Source organism: Fusarium flagelliforme (genome assembly GCF_020744385.1).
Source record: "Fusarium flagelliforme strain FIESC 12 MPI-CAGE-AA-0113 chromosome Unknown B0J16scaffold_1, whole genome shotgun sequence".
NCBI lineage: Eukaryota > Fungi > Ascomycota > Sordariomycetes > Hypocreales > Nectriaceae > Fusarium > Fusarium flagelliforme.
In genome coordinates, this window is record NW_025763503.1 from 1,305,233 (window position 1) to 1,321,398 (window position 16,166).

At 51.1% G+C, this 16,166-nt stretch overlaps 5 protein-coding genes across 5 annotated transcripts; 1 reads left to right on the forward strand and 4 right to left on the reverse strand.

Moving 5' to 3' along the window:
- The first annotated feature begins 4 nt into the window (after window positions 1-4).
- Window positions 5-2,103, forward strand: B0J16DRAFT_295452 (uncharacterized protein). The gene is made up of 2 exons (XM_046124419.1): window positions 5-1,681; window positions 1,733-2,103. The coding sequence occupies exons 1-2, from the start codon at window positions 388-390 to the stop codon at window positions 1,951-1,953; spliced, it is 1,515 nt and encodes a 504-aa protein (XP_045988411.1). The 5' UTR covers window positions 5-387; the 3' UTR covers window positions 1,954-2,103.
- B0J16DRAFT_295455 (DASH complex subunit Dad3-domain-containing protein) lies at window positions 2,104-2,816 on the reverse strand. The gene is made up of 2 exons (XM_046124420.1): window positions 2,449-2,816; window positions 2,104-2,388 (listed from the first exon to the last, which is right to left on the reverse strand). The coding sequence occupies exons 1-2, from the start codon at window positions 2,551-2,553 to the stop codon at window positions 2,218-2,220; spliced, it is 276 nt and encodes a 91-aa protein (XP_045988412.1). The 5' UTR covers window positions 2,554-2,816; the 3' UTR covers window positions 2,104-2,217.
- Window positions 2,816-10,666, reverse strand: B0J16DRAFT_326652 (uncharacterized protein). The gene is made up of 2 exons (XM_046126030.1): window positions 10,295-10,666; window positions 2,816-10,238 (listed from the first exon to the last, which is right to left on the reverse strand). The coding sequence occupies exons 1-2, from the start codon at window positions 10,393-10,395 to the stop codon at window positions 3,119-3,121; spliced, it is 7,221 nt and encodes a 2,406-aa protein (XP_045988413.1). The 5' UTR covers window positions 10,396-10,666; the 3' UTR covers window positions 2,816-3,118.
- A 338-nt stretch (window positions 10,667-11,004) lies between these two features.
- B0J16DRAFT_326655 (mitochondrial carrier domain-containing protein) lies at window positions 11,005-13,142 on the reverse strand. Its single transcript, XM_046126031.1, has 7 exons — window positions 12,648-13,142; window positions 12,524-12,561; window positions 12,403-12,444; window positions 12,092-12,339; window positions 11,858-12,035; window positions 11,550-11,804; window positions 11,005-11,461 (listed from the first exon to the last, which is right to left on the reverse strand). Exons 1-7 carry the CDS (start codon window positions 12,709-12,711, stop codon window positions 11,375-11,377), a joined length of 912 nt encoding a protein of 303 aa, XP_045988414.1. The 5' UTR covers window positions 12,712-13,142; the 3' UTR covers window positions 11,005-11,374.
- Window positions 13,143-13,627: 485 nt separating this feature from the next.
- On the reverse strand, window positions 13,628-16,003 carry B0J16DRAFT_326656 (RNA polymerase III subunit RPC82-domain-containing protein). The gene is made up of 4 exons (XM_046126032.1): window positions 15,773-16,003; window positions 15,658-15,720; window positions 14,879-15,583; window positions 13,628-14,831 (listed from the first exon to the last, which is right to left on the reverse strand). The coding sequence occupies exons 1-4, from the start codon at window positions 15,779-15,781 to the stop codon at window positions 13,701-13,703; spliced, it is 1,908 nt and encodes a 635-aa protein (XP_045988415.1). The 5' UTR covers window positions 15,782-16,003; the 3' UTR covers window positions 13,628-13,700.
- Window positions 16,004-16,166: the final 163 nt, after the last annotated feature.

Below are 16,166 nucleotides of genomic sequence, written 5' to 3' on the forward strand. Positions count from 1 at the left end.
TCTACCCAGTTAAGAATTGAATTGCTATACTAGCAGGTATAATGTAGCGACTTATTGCTGGCTTTGATATGTCGACATGAAGTTGGTTTAAACAAGCATTCCTACAGCACGTGATTCTATCCCGGAGAATGGAAGTTCCTGAGACGGTTGTGCAATTTGCACGCACCTTCTTGTTGAAACCTTGTCTGATTGGCTCCCTGGTAGTCTTCAGCCGCTAGCCGCATGGGGAACTTGTCAATTGAGATCCATTTCCTGGGTCCCAAAAAAATCTCGAGCTCGTGTGGGAGAGAGATATAGAGAGCGAGAGAGCGACGCCAAAACTCAACCTCCTCCTCCTCCGTCGCTGGACCCTTTCTCGAATCGATAATCCCCCGACTCCTGCCGACCATGAGCGTCGCACGTCCGGCGCGCAACCTCCTCGGCAGGTGCATCGCCTCATCCCGAACAGCCTCAACCTCCGTCACCGTCCCCGTCATCCCATGCAGTCAATTTCACAGCTCGGCACCCCGGTCTAAGCGCAAGTCTCGATTCCGAAATGTCACCGCTCAGGAGCTAGGATTGATTAAGGAGTCGGGCGAACATACCAGCAAGATGGAACAGTACAAGCAGGACAAGTTCGGCGAGTTGAGCAAGAAGGATTTGGAGAAAATGAGGGCCTCTTACACGGCAGAGCAGCTCGAGGCTATCGAATTGGGTGAAAAGGCTGTCAGTCCCGAAGATATGATCATTCAGGGTCGTATACGTGACGATCCTTACAAGCCCACCTACATCGAGGATTACACAACGCTTGACCCCCGCTACGATATCAAGCCCGAGATTGAGGGCACTCCGAGGGAGGTGCAATGGCCCGACAAGAACCAATGGATCGATAACTACGGAGAGAACATGAGGAAGATTACCGACAAGAAGACAAGCGACCAACTTACCCGTGCCATGGTTCGGGCATTGCGGCGTGTCAAGGAGAGCCAAGGCGAGGATTTGATAGACCTTACCGAGGAGGAGCTCAAGGATATTGAGAAGGACCCAGAGCTGATTAAGCGTTACATTATCGCCGAGGACGGCCCTGAGCCTACTGCCAACGATAAGGGTCCTGAATTCATGACCCGCTCTCAAGCTGAGAAGCTTGATGAGGCTGTTGATGATGCATGGAAGTCTGAGCTCGACAAGATTGTTGGTTTCGGAAGCCAGGGTGAAGTTGAGCCCTCGAATCTTGAGCTCATCCAGGACGGCCCCGCCGGTGTCGATCGCACATACACAGCTGAGGCACCTGACCTGGGCAAGGTTCCTGGTGTCAAGGGCCTGTACAAGCATGCCGTTGACCCCGAGGATCAAGGTCAGGACGATTCTGGTAAGTACCAGGAGATCAAGCGCCTGACGGGCATGACCCTCAAGGAGATCCGCTCGCTGCTCACGAAGGGTCTTGTGACTCGATGGGTCTCTAACCAGACTCGTCTGGGTAAGGTCCGCAGCACTTCTGTTGTTGCCATTGCTGGTAACGGCAACGGCCGTCTGGGTCTCGGAATGGCCAAGTCCACTGAGCCTGGTGTGGCTGAGGAGACAGCTCAGATGTTGGCTATTCGCAACATGAAGCCTGTTCGCCGATACGAAAACCGTACCATCTACGGTAACGTGTCTTCCAAGATCTCCGGCACTGTCGTTGAGTTGATGGCTCGACCTCCTGGTACGTTTTCATATATCAATGCTAAAGTACATACACTAACCAATGTCGCAGGCTTCGGTCTTCGATGCCCCCACCGTATCTTCGAAATGTGCCGTGCTGCCGGTATTCACGACATTGCTGCCCGCATGCCCCGGTCCAAGAACCCCATGAACTCGGTCAAGGCGGCCTACCAAGCACTCACCAACCAGCCCGACCCCGAGCAGATCGCTATCGGCCGAGGCAAGAAGTTGGTAGATGTGCGCAAGGTGTACTACGGAGGAGCTGTATATTAAACTAAACCCACACCCACACTCTCACGCACCATCTTGTACTACCAAAAGAAATCATGTATATGTAGCCTGTAATGGAGGATTTTTCTCCGCTGATGTCCCTTGATGTGGTAAAAGAAGTAGATGAGATGATGTAACATCACTTGGAAAATCATATCAATTGTTTTTATTATCTTGTGATGACGGTCGTTTCTCGTGTCGTATTGCGCCGGGTATCAATCCTATTCTCTTGCGCCAAATGCTCTCTCTATTTTGATCTGTTTCTGTTTACTGCGCCTGCGAGCCATCACCCCAATCAATCTCCTGCTGCAAGACTATGCTGTACACACTGGCTTTGAGTAACGTAAAGGCCAAGCTCGTTTTGCGCTCGAGTTCGCGAAGGCCATCAAGGATTTCTGAGCTGGGGTTCGAGGCAAGATGTTCGAGAATTGTTGCCAGCTGTGAACCCTGTTAGCAACTACTTGCTCGGTGTAAGAGATGATGATCACGTAGGCGTACTTTGTTCATGTTGTCGGCCAGTCGTTCGTACTCGTCCAGAACCTCTTGTTCGAGCGGTGTGAGCTCAGGCGGGTCAAGAAGACCGCCTGCTTGAGTCTGGTCCATGTTGGTCGATTTATTCAACCAAACACGCGTAAAGAACGCAAGGCACAGGGAATTGTCGTGGATGGTTTGTCACGGATTGAATGTTTGTTTTAGATGGACGCGGTCACTGGAGGGGTCCTTCTAATGGCTGATAAGATAGAGGGTAAAGCGGGTCAGCGCATTGAGCCAGCTGATGCGCCTAGATACTCAGAACCGCAGTCGAGACAATATTAGACTACAGTCAAAGCATTATTCACCATATCGGAGAGTCAAAGAACAATGGTTACAAAGGTATTGATTCGTAAATTCCTTTTGCAGCTAAAACTATCAAACAAAACATATGCTCATAATAACACTCGTAGCAAACCGTCAACAAAAAAGACGAGAGACGATTAACCTAAACTCATCAAACCCATGCCAGACCGAAACGCTCCCATTAATCAGATGCCCATACCCATAAACTTGACCAAAGTAAACTCGTGTTTCCATCTTCGTCAAGTCCTTTCTTTTCCTTCAAACAAAAACATGAATGGTATCCCGGTTAATAAAATCAGATTAGACAGACTTGTCGCCGTCCGTACGTTCGTTAGTTGTCGAAAACCACCACTTCGTTGCCTTGAACCGATGCTACGTCAGTGCCGACGTTGCTTTCCGTCCATTCGCTCTCGGTATAGCTGTATTCGCTGTAGCTGTCGCCGTCCGTATACATATCCGTGCTGTTTGTGATCACGGTGCCCCTGCTACTCCGTCTTAGCGTCTCGTTGTCGCTGTCACCTCGCTCACTGCCCTCACCATTGATTTCAGGTTCGAGAACTATTGTCTCTTCTGCAGGAACCTCGATTGTCTCCGCAGTCAAGCCCGGCTTGACATCAGCTGCCTCATCCACCTCTTCGACGGTCTCGTTGACTGAGTTCTCCTTGTCGTTGTCGGCCAAGTCGAGGCCACCTCCCCAGCTTCGCTTGCGGTATGGTTTAGCACCGCCGGCGGGAGTTCGTACACTTTGGCTGCGCTTAACACCTCCAGTCGCCACGTTGTTGTTAATCTGACTGAGCGAAACGATTCGTCGACCTGCTTGTGCAGGGGCCGCCAAGTTGCGCTTCGCGTTGAGTGCCATACCCACCATGGACTTGTGACCATCTTGGTGAGACTCCTCCTCGGTAGGCTTTCTGACGCGCTTGCGGCTCATAGCGTCGCTACCGCTTCGTTTCGCCTTGGACATGAGGAGGACTCGAGAATGGTCCATCACACCCTCGAGAATACGACGCTCCAAGTTCTCGGCGCGAGACTCCATATCGTAGAGCTCCTCCTTGCGCATACTGAGCGCAGTCTCGAGTGATGAGACATCACCAGTCAGGCGTGTCTTTTGACGGATCAGACTCTCTTGTTCCGTTCGGAGGCTCATAACACTCTGGCGAAGTCTCAGCTCCTCGTCTCGAAGGCTCAAGACAGCAGTTTCCACGTGATCTTTCTCCGCCAGCTTGCGCTCAACAGACGCCATGGTTTCTTGAAGATGCCTGGTATGATCCTCGTGGGCCTTCTCGATGCGTCTCTTCTGAGAATGCAGAAAGTCGGAGATCTCAGAGGCTGTCTTGAGAACCGAGGCATGGACCTTGTCAAGGGTGTCGAGGCGAGTAAAGGCCTGATCAGCGACAGCGGTGTGGTCTACAAGCTTGTCAAGCTTCTCTTGCACCACGGCGTCGTCGTATCGTCCATCCAAGACAAGGTCGAGCTTCTCACGAACAATAGTGTCATCATACTTGCCATCCATGATCAAGTCCAACTTGTCACGAACAGGTGTGTCGTCGTACTTCTGCTCGATAATTGTGCCCAGCATTTCCTTGACAGGAGCATCGTCATACTTCTCCTCGATGATCTTGTCAAGTCTAGCACGCACCTCAGCGTCGTCGTACTTCTCCTCGATGATCTTGTCCAACTTCTCACGAACCTCGGCGTCGTTGTACTTCTCTTCGATGATCTTGTCGAGACGCTCCTTGACTTCCGAGTCGTCATACTTGGACTCAATGATGGTAGCGAGCTTCTCATGGACCGGGGCATCATCGTACTTCTCCTCGATAATCTTGTCCAACTTCTCGCGAACCTCGGCATCGTTGTACTTCTCCTCAATGATCTTGTCGAGACGCTCCTTGACCTCTGAGTCATTGTAGATCTGCTCAATAAGTTTATCAAGCTTCTCATGGACTTGAGTGTTGTTGTATTTGTCGTCAGTCAACAATGTCAAAAGCGTCATGAGCTCCTCGGGAGACTTGTGCTCAAGAATCTTGTCCTGGATCTCAGTTGTGGAAGACTTGGAGTGCTCGTAGTGCTCGCCAATGAGAAGGAGAATGTCCTTGACAGATTCGAGAATCTTGGGGTGCGATTCGCTGACTTCTCCCTTCAACCCTTCAACGGCGGTCAAGGTCTCCGTGATCTGATCACGGGTCTGCTGATGCTCAGCCTTGTCCTCGGTGTGAGTCTCCTCCGTGCGAGTGCCGAGCTCCTCGACCTTGGTGAAAACAGTCTTGGAAGCCTCCTCCATCTTCTCGAGCGAATCGGTGACAGTTGAGCCAAGAGTATCAATAAGAAGCTTGAGCTCGTCTGTGACAGACTTGGAACCAACGACGGCTGCCTCCATAGCCTCATCTCGAGCCTCAGTGACCTTGCTTCGTTCATCAAGGGTAGTCTGGAGAGTCTCGTACTTCTCTACGAGCTCACTGATCTTCTCGTCGATCTTGCTACCCAGAGTTTCCGTGGCCTCTGAGAGCTTCTCATTGGACTCAATCTTGACACCAGACACGACAGCCTTGGAGTCCTCAAACTCAGCCTTGATTGTATCAAGCATGTCTTTGAGGTCCTGGTGAACATTCTCGTTCTTGTCAATCTTCTCGCCCATAGATTCAAGAAGCTTGCTAACGCCCTCAACACCAGTGGAGCCCTCTTCGAGCTTAGTGTTGATTGCACCTTGGAACTCCTCGAGGAAGGTCTTGACTTCGGTGACACGGTCGCCAACAGAAGTGCTTTCCTCATCGCGAACAGCAATGGCCTTGGTCTGGGCGTCCACCGTCGTGTCGAGCTTCTCCTGGAACTCCTTGACGATGGTCTCGAGGCCTGCAAGATCTTCCTTCTTCACAAGAAGGGCCTCCAGGTTGGTGACGTCTTCCTTGCGGGCGAGGAGAGCAAGATCAGTGCTGGTAAAGCCTTCAAGGGCCGTCTTGATCTCAAGGGCCAAAGCCTCAACGGCTTCGACATCACCCTTGGAAACCTTTTCTGGGTTCTCGCTTTCCTTGGTGGCTTGTTCCTTGATCTCATCGAGTCCAGCTGAAACCTGGGTGAGAAGAGACTCCAAGGCTGTGACCTCTTCCTTGCGCGAGACAGTCTCCAATTGAGTAGTGAGAGTTCCCATGGTCTCCCGTGTCTCCAGTAGAAGGGCCTCCACGTTGTCGATGTGGTCCTTGCGAACAGCCTGCTCGCCTTCGATGAGATCGTCGAGCTTGCCCTTGGTGTTGCGGAGAATCGTCTCGATGGCTTGCATGTCCTCCTTTGACGCAGGCTCCTCGGCATCGCCTTGGATTTCACTGGCAGGCTCTTCGGCTCCTTCCTCCTTCTTCTTCTTGACTGAGACGGATCGTGTGAGAGTCTCTCGAGAGGCGATTTCATCAACACTGTCCTGGACTGTTCGCAGAAGCTCCTCCATACGAGACAGATCATCCTTCTTCACGCCTTCGTTCTCGGACTTGACAGAGTCAATCTTGATCGCAAGGCCAGCGATGAGGACCTCGAGGTTCTTGACATCGTCTGACTTGATGCTCTCACCAGATTCGCCATCCTCAGCCTTCGCTGTCCCAACAGCGAGAAGGGCCCGCTCTCCGTTGCTATCCCGGAGAGCCTCGATGTCGGATCGGACTGATTCGAGACCAGTCTTGAGGGCTTCCAGGATCTTCTCATCGGATGCGGACTCCGCAGGAGCGATGGCTCGCTCGCTGCTAGTGTCTCGGAGAGCTTCGATGTCAGAGCGAAGAGACTCGAGACCAGTCTTCAGAGCATCAAGGATCTCATCATTGGGCTTGGCATCAGCCACAGGAGCCAATGCCTTCTGGTTGCTTTCTTGCAGACCCTCAATTTCAGTTCGAAGAGAGTCAAGACCAGTCTTGAGGGCCTCAATAACTTGGTCATTGGTTGTGCTTTCAGCTGGGATGGCAGACTTCTGGGCGGCGGTGAGGGCTTCGATATCAGTGTGAAGAGAATCGAGTCCGTTCTTGAGAGTAACAATGACTTCATCATTGGAAGTGTTCTCGTCTGAAGCCTCAGGCTTCTCCTGACTCGCGAGGGCTGCGATCTCGGCATGTAGGGAGTCCAGTCCGTTCTTGAGGGTGACAATGACTTCGTCATTGGATGTGTTTTCCACCACCTCTACAGACTTCTCCTTGCTGGCAAGGGCAGCGATTTCAGCATGTAACGAATCGAGACCATTCTTGAGAGTGACAATAACCTCATCGTTCGAGGTGTTCTCCTCCGAAGTCTGGTCACTCTTCTCTCGAGCCGACTCGAGATCGACTTTAAGGGATTCGAGACCATTCTTCAGGGCTTCAACGAACTCCGCACTAGAAGAGGAGTTGTCGACCGGAGCGATAGCTTTCTCACTGCTTTCACGGACAGCTTCGAAATCAGTTCGCAGAGATTCCAGCCCAGTCTTGACGGCGGCGATGACATCGTCGTTGGATGTGATGTCGACGTTCGCAACAGCCTTCTCGGATGTGTTCTCACGAATAGCCTCAATGTCAACACGGAGAGCATCGAGACCGTTCTTCAAAGCCTCGAGGACCTCGTCGTTCTCCTTGGGCTCAACAACTGCAACAGCCTTTTCAGTTTGACTATCACGAAGGGCTTCGAGGTCTGCTCGCACACCACTGAGTCCTGACTTGAGGGCTTCGAGGAGCTCGTCGTTGGCCGCAGGAGCGGCATTGTTGAGCGTCGTCACAGCACGATCGTTGCTGCTGTCGCGAATAGACTCAATATCAGCGCGGACAGAGTCAAGACCAGCCTTCAGAGCATCGAGAATTTCGTCGTTCGCGGTCAAGTCAGTAGGCTTGTTGGTCACTCGATCCATGCCAGCTCGAAGATCATTCAGGCCATCGTTGAGAGCATCAAGGATCTCACTTGTCTCCGCGCGTGGTCGAAGAACTTCCTGCCTCAAATTGTTGAAGCCGGTGTTCAAAGCCTCAAGAACCTCGGTGTTGTTCGACTGAGGTGGTGGTGCAGGGATCATGGAGGAGTTGACGATTTCTCGAAGGCCTTCGAGTTCAGTCTGAAGTTGGTCTCGAGACTCCTGGCTGGTAGTCTCGACGAGTCCTGCCATCTCGTCCTTAAAATCTTCAAGAGACTTTAGAAGATCGTCCATGAACTCTTCTTGACCGGCAGCGCCTGTGGCACGGTCGACGTAGCTCTCCATAGCCTGTCGGAGGCTCTCAAAGCCATCCTTGGTAGCGCCAAGGACTTGCTCGGTGTCACGGCCGTTGGCGGCAACGTTCTCCTTTGCCTCTTCGGACATTGTCTTGAACTCGTTGCGCAGATACTCCATAATCTCACGAAGACGATCACTGACATCATCAGTGTTGCCAGATGAAGCGGGTACAAGAGCGCGGCTGGTGTTAACATCGAGATCTTGGAGACCCTCCCTAACGGCATGTACCATGTCTTCATGAGTGAAATCAGCACCAGCACCTGGGGCCACAGGGAATTCGAACTCTTCGAGACAATCACGAACAGCGTCGATGATCTCATCTCGAGAGAGTGTGGCGGGTTGGTCAACTTGAGGCGGGACGTAGTGCTGGAGGCCTTCGACTACAGCAGTCAAAACTTCATCCCTGGTTGCGGCCGGGGGTTGGTCGCCGCGGTGCGAGTACTCCTGCAGGCCTTGCTTCAAGCAAGCCAAGACTTCATCGCGTTCAAGACCAATCTGCTGAACTTCGATCTCAGGCCTGTAGTTCTCCCAGGCGTCTCTGACAGCTTCGATGACGTCTTCTCGGCTCAAGTCAGGCAAGTTGCTCTTGGTCGCCTCGTTATCTTGGATAGCGGCGCGCATAGCATTGTAGATCTCCTGGTAGTCGACGGCACTCTTCGAGGTGCTAACTGAAGCAGCTGATTGGCGTCTATGTTCACGAAGGACGTGGTTGAGCTGGTCCTTCATCTGCTCAAGTCCTTCGTCAATAACACGAGCGACCTCATCCTTGCTGGGGGTATCGTGGTCCTCGACACCCTTCTTGGAGGCTTGTTGATCGAGGCGGCGGCCAATCTCACGACCCATACCCAGAACCTCGCCACGCAACTCACGGACGAGAGCTTTGACCTCAGCAGTGAGACCTCCCCCTTGGGAGACGCTGTCCTTGACAGATCGAATGATACTCATCAGATCGTCATTGAGGATATCAGAACCCCTCGCCGAGGGCTCAGAATTTCTGCGAGCCTCATTCTTCATGATGCGTTCAACGCGCTGAGAAACGGCGCTCCTCGCCTGACCAGGCATACTGCTACCTTCTGACTCAAAACTGAGGTTGCGAGACCGGCTCGCATTGGGGCTCCCAAGGCCGTTGCCCAGGATAATGGCTTGCTCAGACTGAGCTCTGACTTGGTCAATGACTTCATCAAGCTTCTGAGATGTGGCCATGCCCGAGAGCTTGGTTGAGACTTCCTGCAGACGACCAAGAAGTGACTCTTGTCCCTCCTTAGTGCCCATCTCCCGAATAATTCTTTCTAGAAGAACTAGGGAGGAATTGGCCTCTGAGCCCACGAGCGAGGGTGTGCTGATAATAGACCCTCGCTCAATGTCGCCAAAGCTCTTGGGGGAAGGAATTCTAGGGAGCTGGAACCCCCTTGTGCTGGGTGGGGAGAGATTGTGTGGCTTGTTGTCTAGGAAATAACCACCAAAGGGGTCGCGAGCTGGAGGGAGTCTGTTTTGACCGTCACCCGCATTACCGTGGCTCCCCAAAAGTTCTCGTAGACTCCTTCGGATGTCTTCGTCTCTTGAGTTTGTTGCTTCCTTGAGACTGAGAAGGTCGGTGGCGTTGTCCCTGCTGCGTCGGCTCAACTGAGACATTTCCTTCTGAAGGCCTGTAGCGATGCTAGTCAGGCTGAGAATTTGGTCGGATAGCGCCTCAAGGTTCTGGGGGCCCTTTGAGATGGCTGTCGCGCCGTTTGTGATGTCAGAGAGGGGGTTTTCTGATTCTTTGGAGGGTGTTGAGCTCATATGCTGAAGAGCAAGCATAGTTGATGATTGTGGTGGTGTGTTTTCGCCGAGGATGCTCTGAGGTGGTGGTCTTCGAGCAGACGGCCGCATGATGGGTGTCAAACTAGGACCTGGTACTGGTGTTGAGCTCGATACCGTAGAATCCCTATCGTTTGGTCGTCCATCAGTAGATCGAGTAGGTGTCTCCGGCCGCTGTTGACGTTCCGGAGATCGTGATGGCGAGTTGTGGCCGCTAGCACCCTCGATCATCATGCTGATATCACGGACTGAAGACTGCAGTCGGCGATGTCCCTTTGTGGGGGATTCAATTCTCTTTGCGGGAACCATTGCGCTTTGCTGCGCTCGCTCGTTAAGCGCGGCGTGAGCTGAAGCAATGGCGCTCGAGGTGCCGGCTCGAGAGGTCAATGGTGATCCCGGGTTGAGAGGCAACGGAGGTGGACAGCGTTCGGGGTCAGAGCTGTCCCACCTGTTTCCTGTTAGTCGACGCAAGAAACGCATGAGGATATACGCAAAAAAACATACATTGGAACAAGAGCTCGAAGGTTAGGATCTGAAGAAGCTGCGTAGGGATGTCTCAACTGAAACTCCCCGTCGTAGGAACTGTCTCTCTCCGATACAGACATGGTTGGCCCGGTTGCTTGGATGAGAGATATGGTATGTGAAAATGAAGTTGTCTCAATGACAAGAATGCGGACGGCGCCGCAGCCACGCTATGATTATATTACAACGCAAAGCGTCGGTGAAGGTGAAGATGGTAGAAGTGGTGGGGTATAATCGTTAGAACTAACAAGCAAACAAGCAAGTAGTAAGTGGTAAAATAATCAGACGTGTAATGCAACAGCAGATGCTCAAAGTAAGAGGAATTGAAGTTATAACATCAAAGCGGGCTGCATTGTTTGTTTAATTGCGATTGCGACGGTGCTGCTGGGAGAAGCTGCCACTACTATAGCTCCGTCTTGGACTGTCGGTCGCCGCAGCCACAACCCGGTTTATTTGTGTTTCGAGCCCGATGTGTTGCCCAGCAACCACCCGCACCGACAATTAACTCGACGTTAGGCTGTTGCTTTTACCGGACCCCCGGCTTAGATGGACCATCATTGACGAATGATTATCGCACAACAGAGCAGATCACGCCACGGGGTTGAGGGTCGCCTTGCAACAAGAGACCTATGAAATACATCATCGCTCAACAGGGCAGGGATCATGGCCTTGCTGGCGGTTGTATCGAGACCGTCTAGACACTGCGGCTGTAACTGCAAACAAACTGTGACGGTGAGGGAAAAAACAACCATGAACGAACGGACGGTACTGATCACATCGATCGAAACACTGTAAATTAAATTACGGTGCAAGGTAGGTGAGTGACGTTTGTCATTTCAAATCAAATCGCTTTCTTTTATACAGAGTTGAGTTCATCAGTCCATCTTTTCCCCCAAGGCCCGATCTTCCCATATCGGTGCGGCATGTCTATCGTAGCAATGGAAACCAACAAATAACCCGATCCGTCTAAACTCCCTTTTAAGCCTTCTCCGTCATCTCCTCTAGATTGGTGGTATCTAGGTTCGTATATCTATAATATGAATTCCAGTTCTACTTCGATCTTTACTTCTTGAAAGCAATGTCAAAGGCGGGAATCAAAGTCTGGGCAAGCCAGAAAGAGAAGACCAGCTTGGGACCAGTCATAAGCAGCTGCAGGGAGATATATTAGCGTCTTCTTTATCTTTAAGTGGGGGTGGCAGTTGGCGGGTCGCAAACATGACCATGCTTGTAAACGTACCTTGGGGACAAGTCCCTTGAAGAAAGCTCCAGCACCCTCGTTCTTGGCCATGTTGGAAAGAATTCGGAAACCACTCTCGGGGTTCTCGAAGTTGCGGTTCTGAATACGGGTCTTGATGACATCGAGAGGAGCGGAAACGACGAGAGAGGCAGAGGCACCAGCGATGGAAGCAACAAAGTTCTGGAACCAGCTGGCCTTGTTGTAATCCTCGAGGTGGAAGAGGTACTCCTTGGCGAAGGCAGAGCCACCGAAAAGCTGTATTGCGTCAGTTCTTCAATCCAATTGATATCGGAGGTTATGATACGTACAGCGAACGAACCGGGAGCGTTACGGGCGGCGGTCCAACCCCAACCACGGTACAGACCGAAACCCTCATCGGCAACAATCTTGAGGACACCACGGCCACGGAAAGCCTCGGGGTTTGTCTGACGCTTGATCTTGAGGACATCGAGAGGCAGGAGAACAATCTCACCAATACCAATCAAACTGCGGTCGCATTAGTTCTCCTGTCTCGGTGAGAAACGTTGACGATCTTATCATACCTTCCAGCAGTGGAGTGCATAATGGCCTTGCCAGTCTTCTTGCCAAAGGCATTCTCGAAGTCGGCACCATAGTTCTTGGCCAGGTAATCACGAGCGACGGGCTGACCACCATACTTGTAGACTCGCTGGAGGACCTTGTAACCGGCGGCGTATCCCAGACCAGGGAACAGAGAGACGAACTTTCGTCCGATGGGAGCGGAGGCCTTGTCCTTGAAAATGACTTGGTTCAATTGGCTGGAACCGGAGATCTAGAGGCAGATATATCAATGACTTGTCCATGCGCGAAAATCCAGACGGGCGGTGCTTCTTACACGACTCTGGTTGCTCATCAATCGCTTCGCAATGGTGTCGACCTTATGGCGGGGTTAGCGAACATTTCGAAATATTATCGCGACATTCGATAGTGGTCATCGGAGACGTGGGGTTGCGTACAGGGTGGAAGACAGCCAGCTCAGCAATACCAGCAGAGCCTATCGAAACTTGTTAGCATATTACCATGGATTTTTGAGACGCCAAACAATGTTGTGAAAAGCGTTTCAATTGATAGCAAACATACCGGAACCGAGCACACGAGCCAGGCCGGACTCTCTCTCGCGACCAGAAGCAACGGGAGGGGACATTTTGACGATATGGAGGGGAAGATGGAAAATTAATTAAGGTACTGCGTAAAACAGAAACTCCCGAAAGTGTCGCAAAGGTGAAAAGAAGGAATGGGTGAGCTCGTCGCGAGGCAGGAGTTTGGGTATAAGACTCAAGAGATGGAAATTTTTCCAACAATCGTCCAATGCACTTTTCTCTTTCTGGTTCCCGGGTGTCCCACGGCTGGATTTTTTGTTGGATCCCTGCTAAATCACTCTGGCGTGTGTCTGCGCTTGTACCGACGTCGGCGAGAATCGTGGAGCTGGGATGGGGAGCTGTCCTTATCCTTGACGGTTACCGTAGGAGCTTTTTTTTTTTCCCTCCTCTTTTGGGTTGGGTTGAGCTGCCCCGTTTTTATGATCTCGACTCAACAGCCCTTCCTGGCACTTTATCTTTATGCCCCACTCTCTTAGCCTTACCTCCAATGATTTGGAGAACAAAAATCTTATCGCGATATACCCTATAACCACGACAACATGCTATGTATAATTCAATCCTTGAGTGTGATTCTACATGAATAAACGCTGGTACATCCAGTAATTGTATATGATAAGGCTAAAACTCCTCCTCTCTTTCTGTAGCAATGCTTCGTGCTTGCTTAGTTTTCATTAGACAATAATGCGGAGACTTCCCAAAAACACAACGGCCTCCATGATCGGTTAATATAGCCGTGCCTCTTGCTACTGTCAATGAAACAAACCCGGTCAAACAAACGACTGCCGAGGACCGAGGATTCCAATGAGATATCAAATATGTGACGAATGTGGGAGACTTGTAAGAATCATTCACGACCAGGTTGAGAAGGGATAATATTTAGGCAGCATGCTACAGACAGCAATCTTATCAATATCCGCCATGTAACACATAGGTAGCTATCCTAAAGTCACAAGAAACTCGCCGTTCTTAGTATGAGGTACGAAATAACTTGATTACTTTATACTTTAGACAAACTATCAGACCACCTAAGTATTCAGTAGTCGCGAAGTACAGACACCAACTCATCCAAACGCATGACTTGCCCGAGCAGCTTATTCTGCACCTCGAGATGTGTGTTGTACTTATTGTAATGCTCTGCCGTCATGACCTCTTCTTCTTTGCCCTGCACGTCCTTTCTCTCAACGAATGAGAGGATGTTGCGTTCTTTGTGGCGCTCGACCTCAAGCGTTTGCAAGCATCGGAGCATAGCTTTGTATATATCATCCAGTATCTGCGTCTGGGCCCGCTCCTTGTCGAAGTACCAAAAGAACAAGGTGCGATTGGCAAGCCGACTGCTGTCCTTCGGCACTTCTTGCACGTCGACTATGCCCGCCATCTGCATCGCCAGCATTTTACCCTGCACGTCGCCCTTCTTCATGAGTGCGGCGGCTGGAAGCATCTTCTCGTCGAGCTTGCCCTTTTCTCGAAGAATGCGGGTCAAACGTAGACCATGTCGGCCATGCGACTGCTCAATAATAGCATCGAGCTCCGTTTCTCGCAATTTGCTCACCAGGCGGTCAAAGTCAACGGTCCATTGTCCACGGCCATACATTCCACAATGGCGAATGAACGGGTACTTGCTTTCCGCAAGTAAGAGAAGATGGCGACGCATTTGCGAGATTCGGCTATCGTTCCCATTTGTAGCGTCTTCGAATCTCACTTTGTTCTCCTGCTGCCCATTCGTCGCACCGTGTTCTTCGTCGTCCTCGGCCCACTCATCATCATCTTCCTCATCAACGTCGAATGTCTTTTTTCTGCCAGGAGGACCGGCGTCTGAGTCATCTGAGTCATCATCCGAGTCCGGCACAGTCTCTCTGATCCTCTCGGCGCTCTGAGAATCAATTTTGTCCCTTGGAGTCTTGCCAATTCCGGCCTGCACGTTCACGTCTTCATCCAGGTGTTCGAAGATGTCGATAGTCGTAACGGTCGGCTGTTGACCGGCCGCCATTTCATCGAGTAGAGGATCTGGGCGGCACCTAGGAAGATCCGAGGTCAAGAGGTCCAGAACTGTGCGATAGACCTCGCCAGTGACTTCTCCAAGCATTTCCGTTGCAAATTCGGCGAGTCGCTGGTTCCGTAGCTCAACCAAACATCTCTCGTAGTTTATTCTGACAATCACGTTCGGCTAGATTCGTTAGCGAGATTCATGTAATGGTTGGTAAGCTTTCTTACATTCAGCTTCGGAGCATCGTAGTCATGGCCGTTTTGCGATGCTCCATTAGTGAGTTTTCTTCTTTTCGGTTTCGGTCCTCCGCTCATATCAAGCTGACGCTTAAGTGTTTTAGGTTGGTCCCTCCAAGTCCTGGTACGATCAATGATCTCGCGTTGGGCGTCAGCCTTGCCCTTGGTGACTTTCTCGCCCGGTCGAGGCTTGGTAACATCGTCTTCGATCTCACGATACGCATCTTGAGGGTTGCGAAAGCTTTCCGGCCGGACCGTCTCAACAATTTCCGATCGAATCAGGCGAACTAGGACTGAGTTCAGATGGCCTTCTGACTCAATGAGTCCGTCGTGTGAGTCATGGTCGCCATTGGTGTGCCCATTGACTTTGGGCGCTCTTGAGCCGAAAGCCTGGGAAAGATCTGCGATTCGCGCATGGCCCAGCTGCATCAGGGTCTGGGCAAGTTCTCTTTCGGCGATGCCATATTGATTTTCTATGATATACAAAATCTTTCCTGACCGAGCAAGGTTGTAGCACGCATCTGCATTCGCTTGATAGCTCGTGACGTTGGTATTGGGGTCTGTATGATGGTAAAGGAGGTTTTGTTGGATCAGGACTGCGAGGCCATTTCGCAAGTACTTCGGTGTGAGAGAGGTGTATTGGATCAGTTGCGCGATCGTCGAGCGGCCTTTGGTCAGTAGCGCATTCAAGATTCGCTGTTTGCGACGATCAAGTCAGCCCCACGACCTCACTAATATCCATAACATAGGGTTGCAAAAAGCATGCGTACCGAAGGGAGTTCGCCATGGAGGTCGTTAACTAGAAGAGCACAAAGCTCAGCAGCGTGTTTTGTCTGTTCGCGATTTGTCAGTAGTCGTATCTTGTCGTCAAATGCATAAACTCACAACAAGCATTGCTTGCTCCTAGAGATCCTCTCACTATCTCTAGAGCTCACCAATTGCTACCTCAGCGTCATTGATTTGCAAAAAGCTATAGCGAAAGAAAGGAACCAAGAACCCGTAAGATATCGAGTAATTTGGTATCAATAAAGCACGGGTTGTGAAGTGGAAGTGGAAGTGTAAAGATGAAGTCAAGAAGGTTGGTGCTTTTTTTTCTCGGCGCAAATGGATGGATCCCATCTATCGTTTAAGTTAATTTTCTGCCTGCGGCTCTGATGTAAGTCGGGAGGTGGGGTGCAGTGCCTGAGGTCTTTTCTTCAATATGGCGGCCAGAGCAAGAGGCAACCTAAATAATCTGGTTATTTTATGTTGGTTTATACCAGCACTTAGTTTACTTTAT

Coding starts and splice junctions, on each gene's coding strand:
- B0J16DRAFT_295452 (XM_046124419.1), top strand. CDS start 388: ATGAGCGTCGCACGTCCGGCGCGCAACCTCCTCGGCAGGTGCATCGCC. Junction 1,682..1,732: donor GTTGATGGCTCGACCTCCTG/GTACGTTTTCAT, acceptor CCAATGTCGCAG/GCTTCGGTCTTCGATGCCCC.
- B0J16DRAFT_295455 (XM_046124420.1), bottom strand. CDS start 2,553: ATGGACCAGACTCAAGCAGGCGGTCTTCTTGACCCGCCTGAGCTCACA. Junction 2,389..2,448: donor TGGCCGACAACATGAACAAA/GTACGCCTACGT, acceptor CAGGGTTCACAG/CTGGCAACAATTCTCGAACA.
- B0J16DRAFT_326652 (XM_046126030.1), bottom strand. CDS start 10,395: ATGTCTGTATCGGAGAGAGACAGTTCCTACGACGGGGAGTTTCAGTTG. Junction 10,239..10,294: donor CTTCGAGCTCTTGTTCCAAT/GTATGTTTTTTT, acceptor AACAGGAAACAG/GTGGGACAGCTCTGACCCCG.
- B0J16DRAFT_326655 (XM_046126031.1), bottom strand. CDS start 12,711: ATGTCCCCTCCCGTTGCTTCTGGTCGCGAGAGAGAGTCCGGCCTGGCT. Junction 12,445..12,523: donor AGCTGGCTGTCTTCCACCCT/GTACGCAACCCC, acceptor CCCCGCCATAAG/GTCGACACCATTGCGAAGCG. Junction 11,462..11,549: donor TCAAGGGACTTGTCCCCAAG/GTACGTTTACAA, acceptor ATCTCCCTGCAG/CTGCTTATGACTGGTCCCAA.
- B0J16DRAFT_326656 (XM_046126032.1), bottom strand. Junction 15,584..15,657: donor TCCATGGCGAACTCCCTTCG/GTACGCATGCTT, acceptor CGTCGCAAACAG/CGAATCTTGAATGCGCTACT. Junction 14,832..14,878: donor ACGATGCTCCGAAGCTGAAT/GTAAGAAAGCTT, acceptor TAACGAATCTAG/CCGAACGTGATTGTCAGAAT.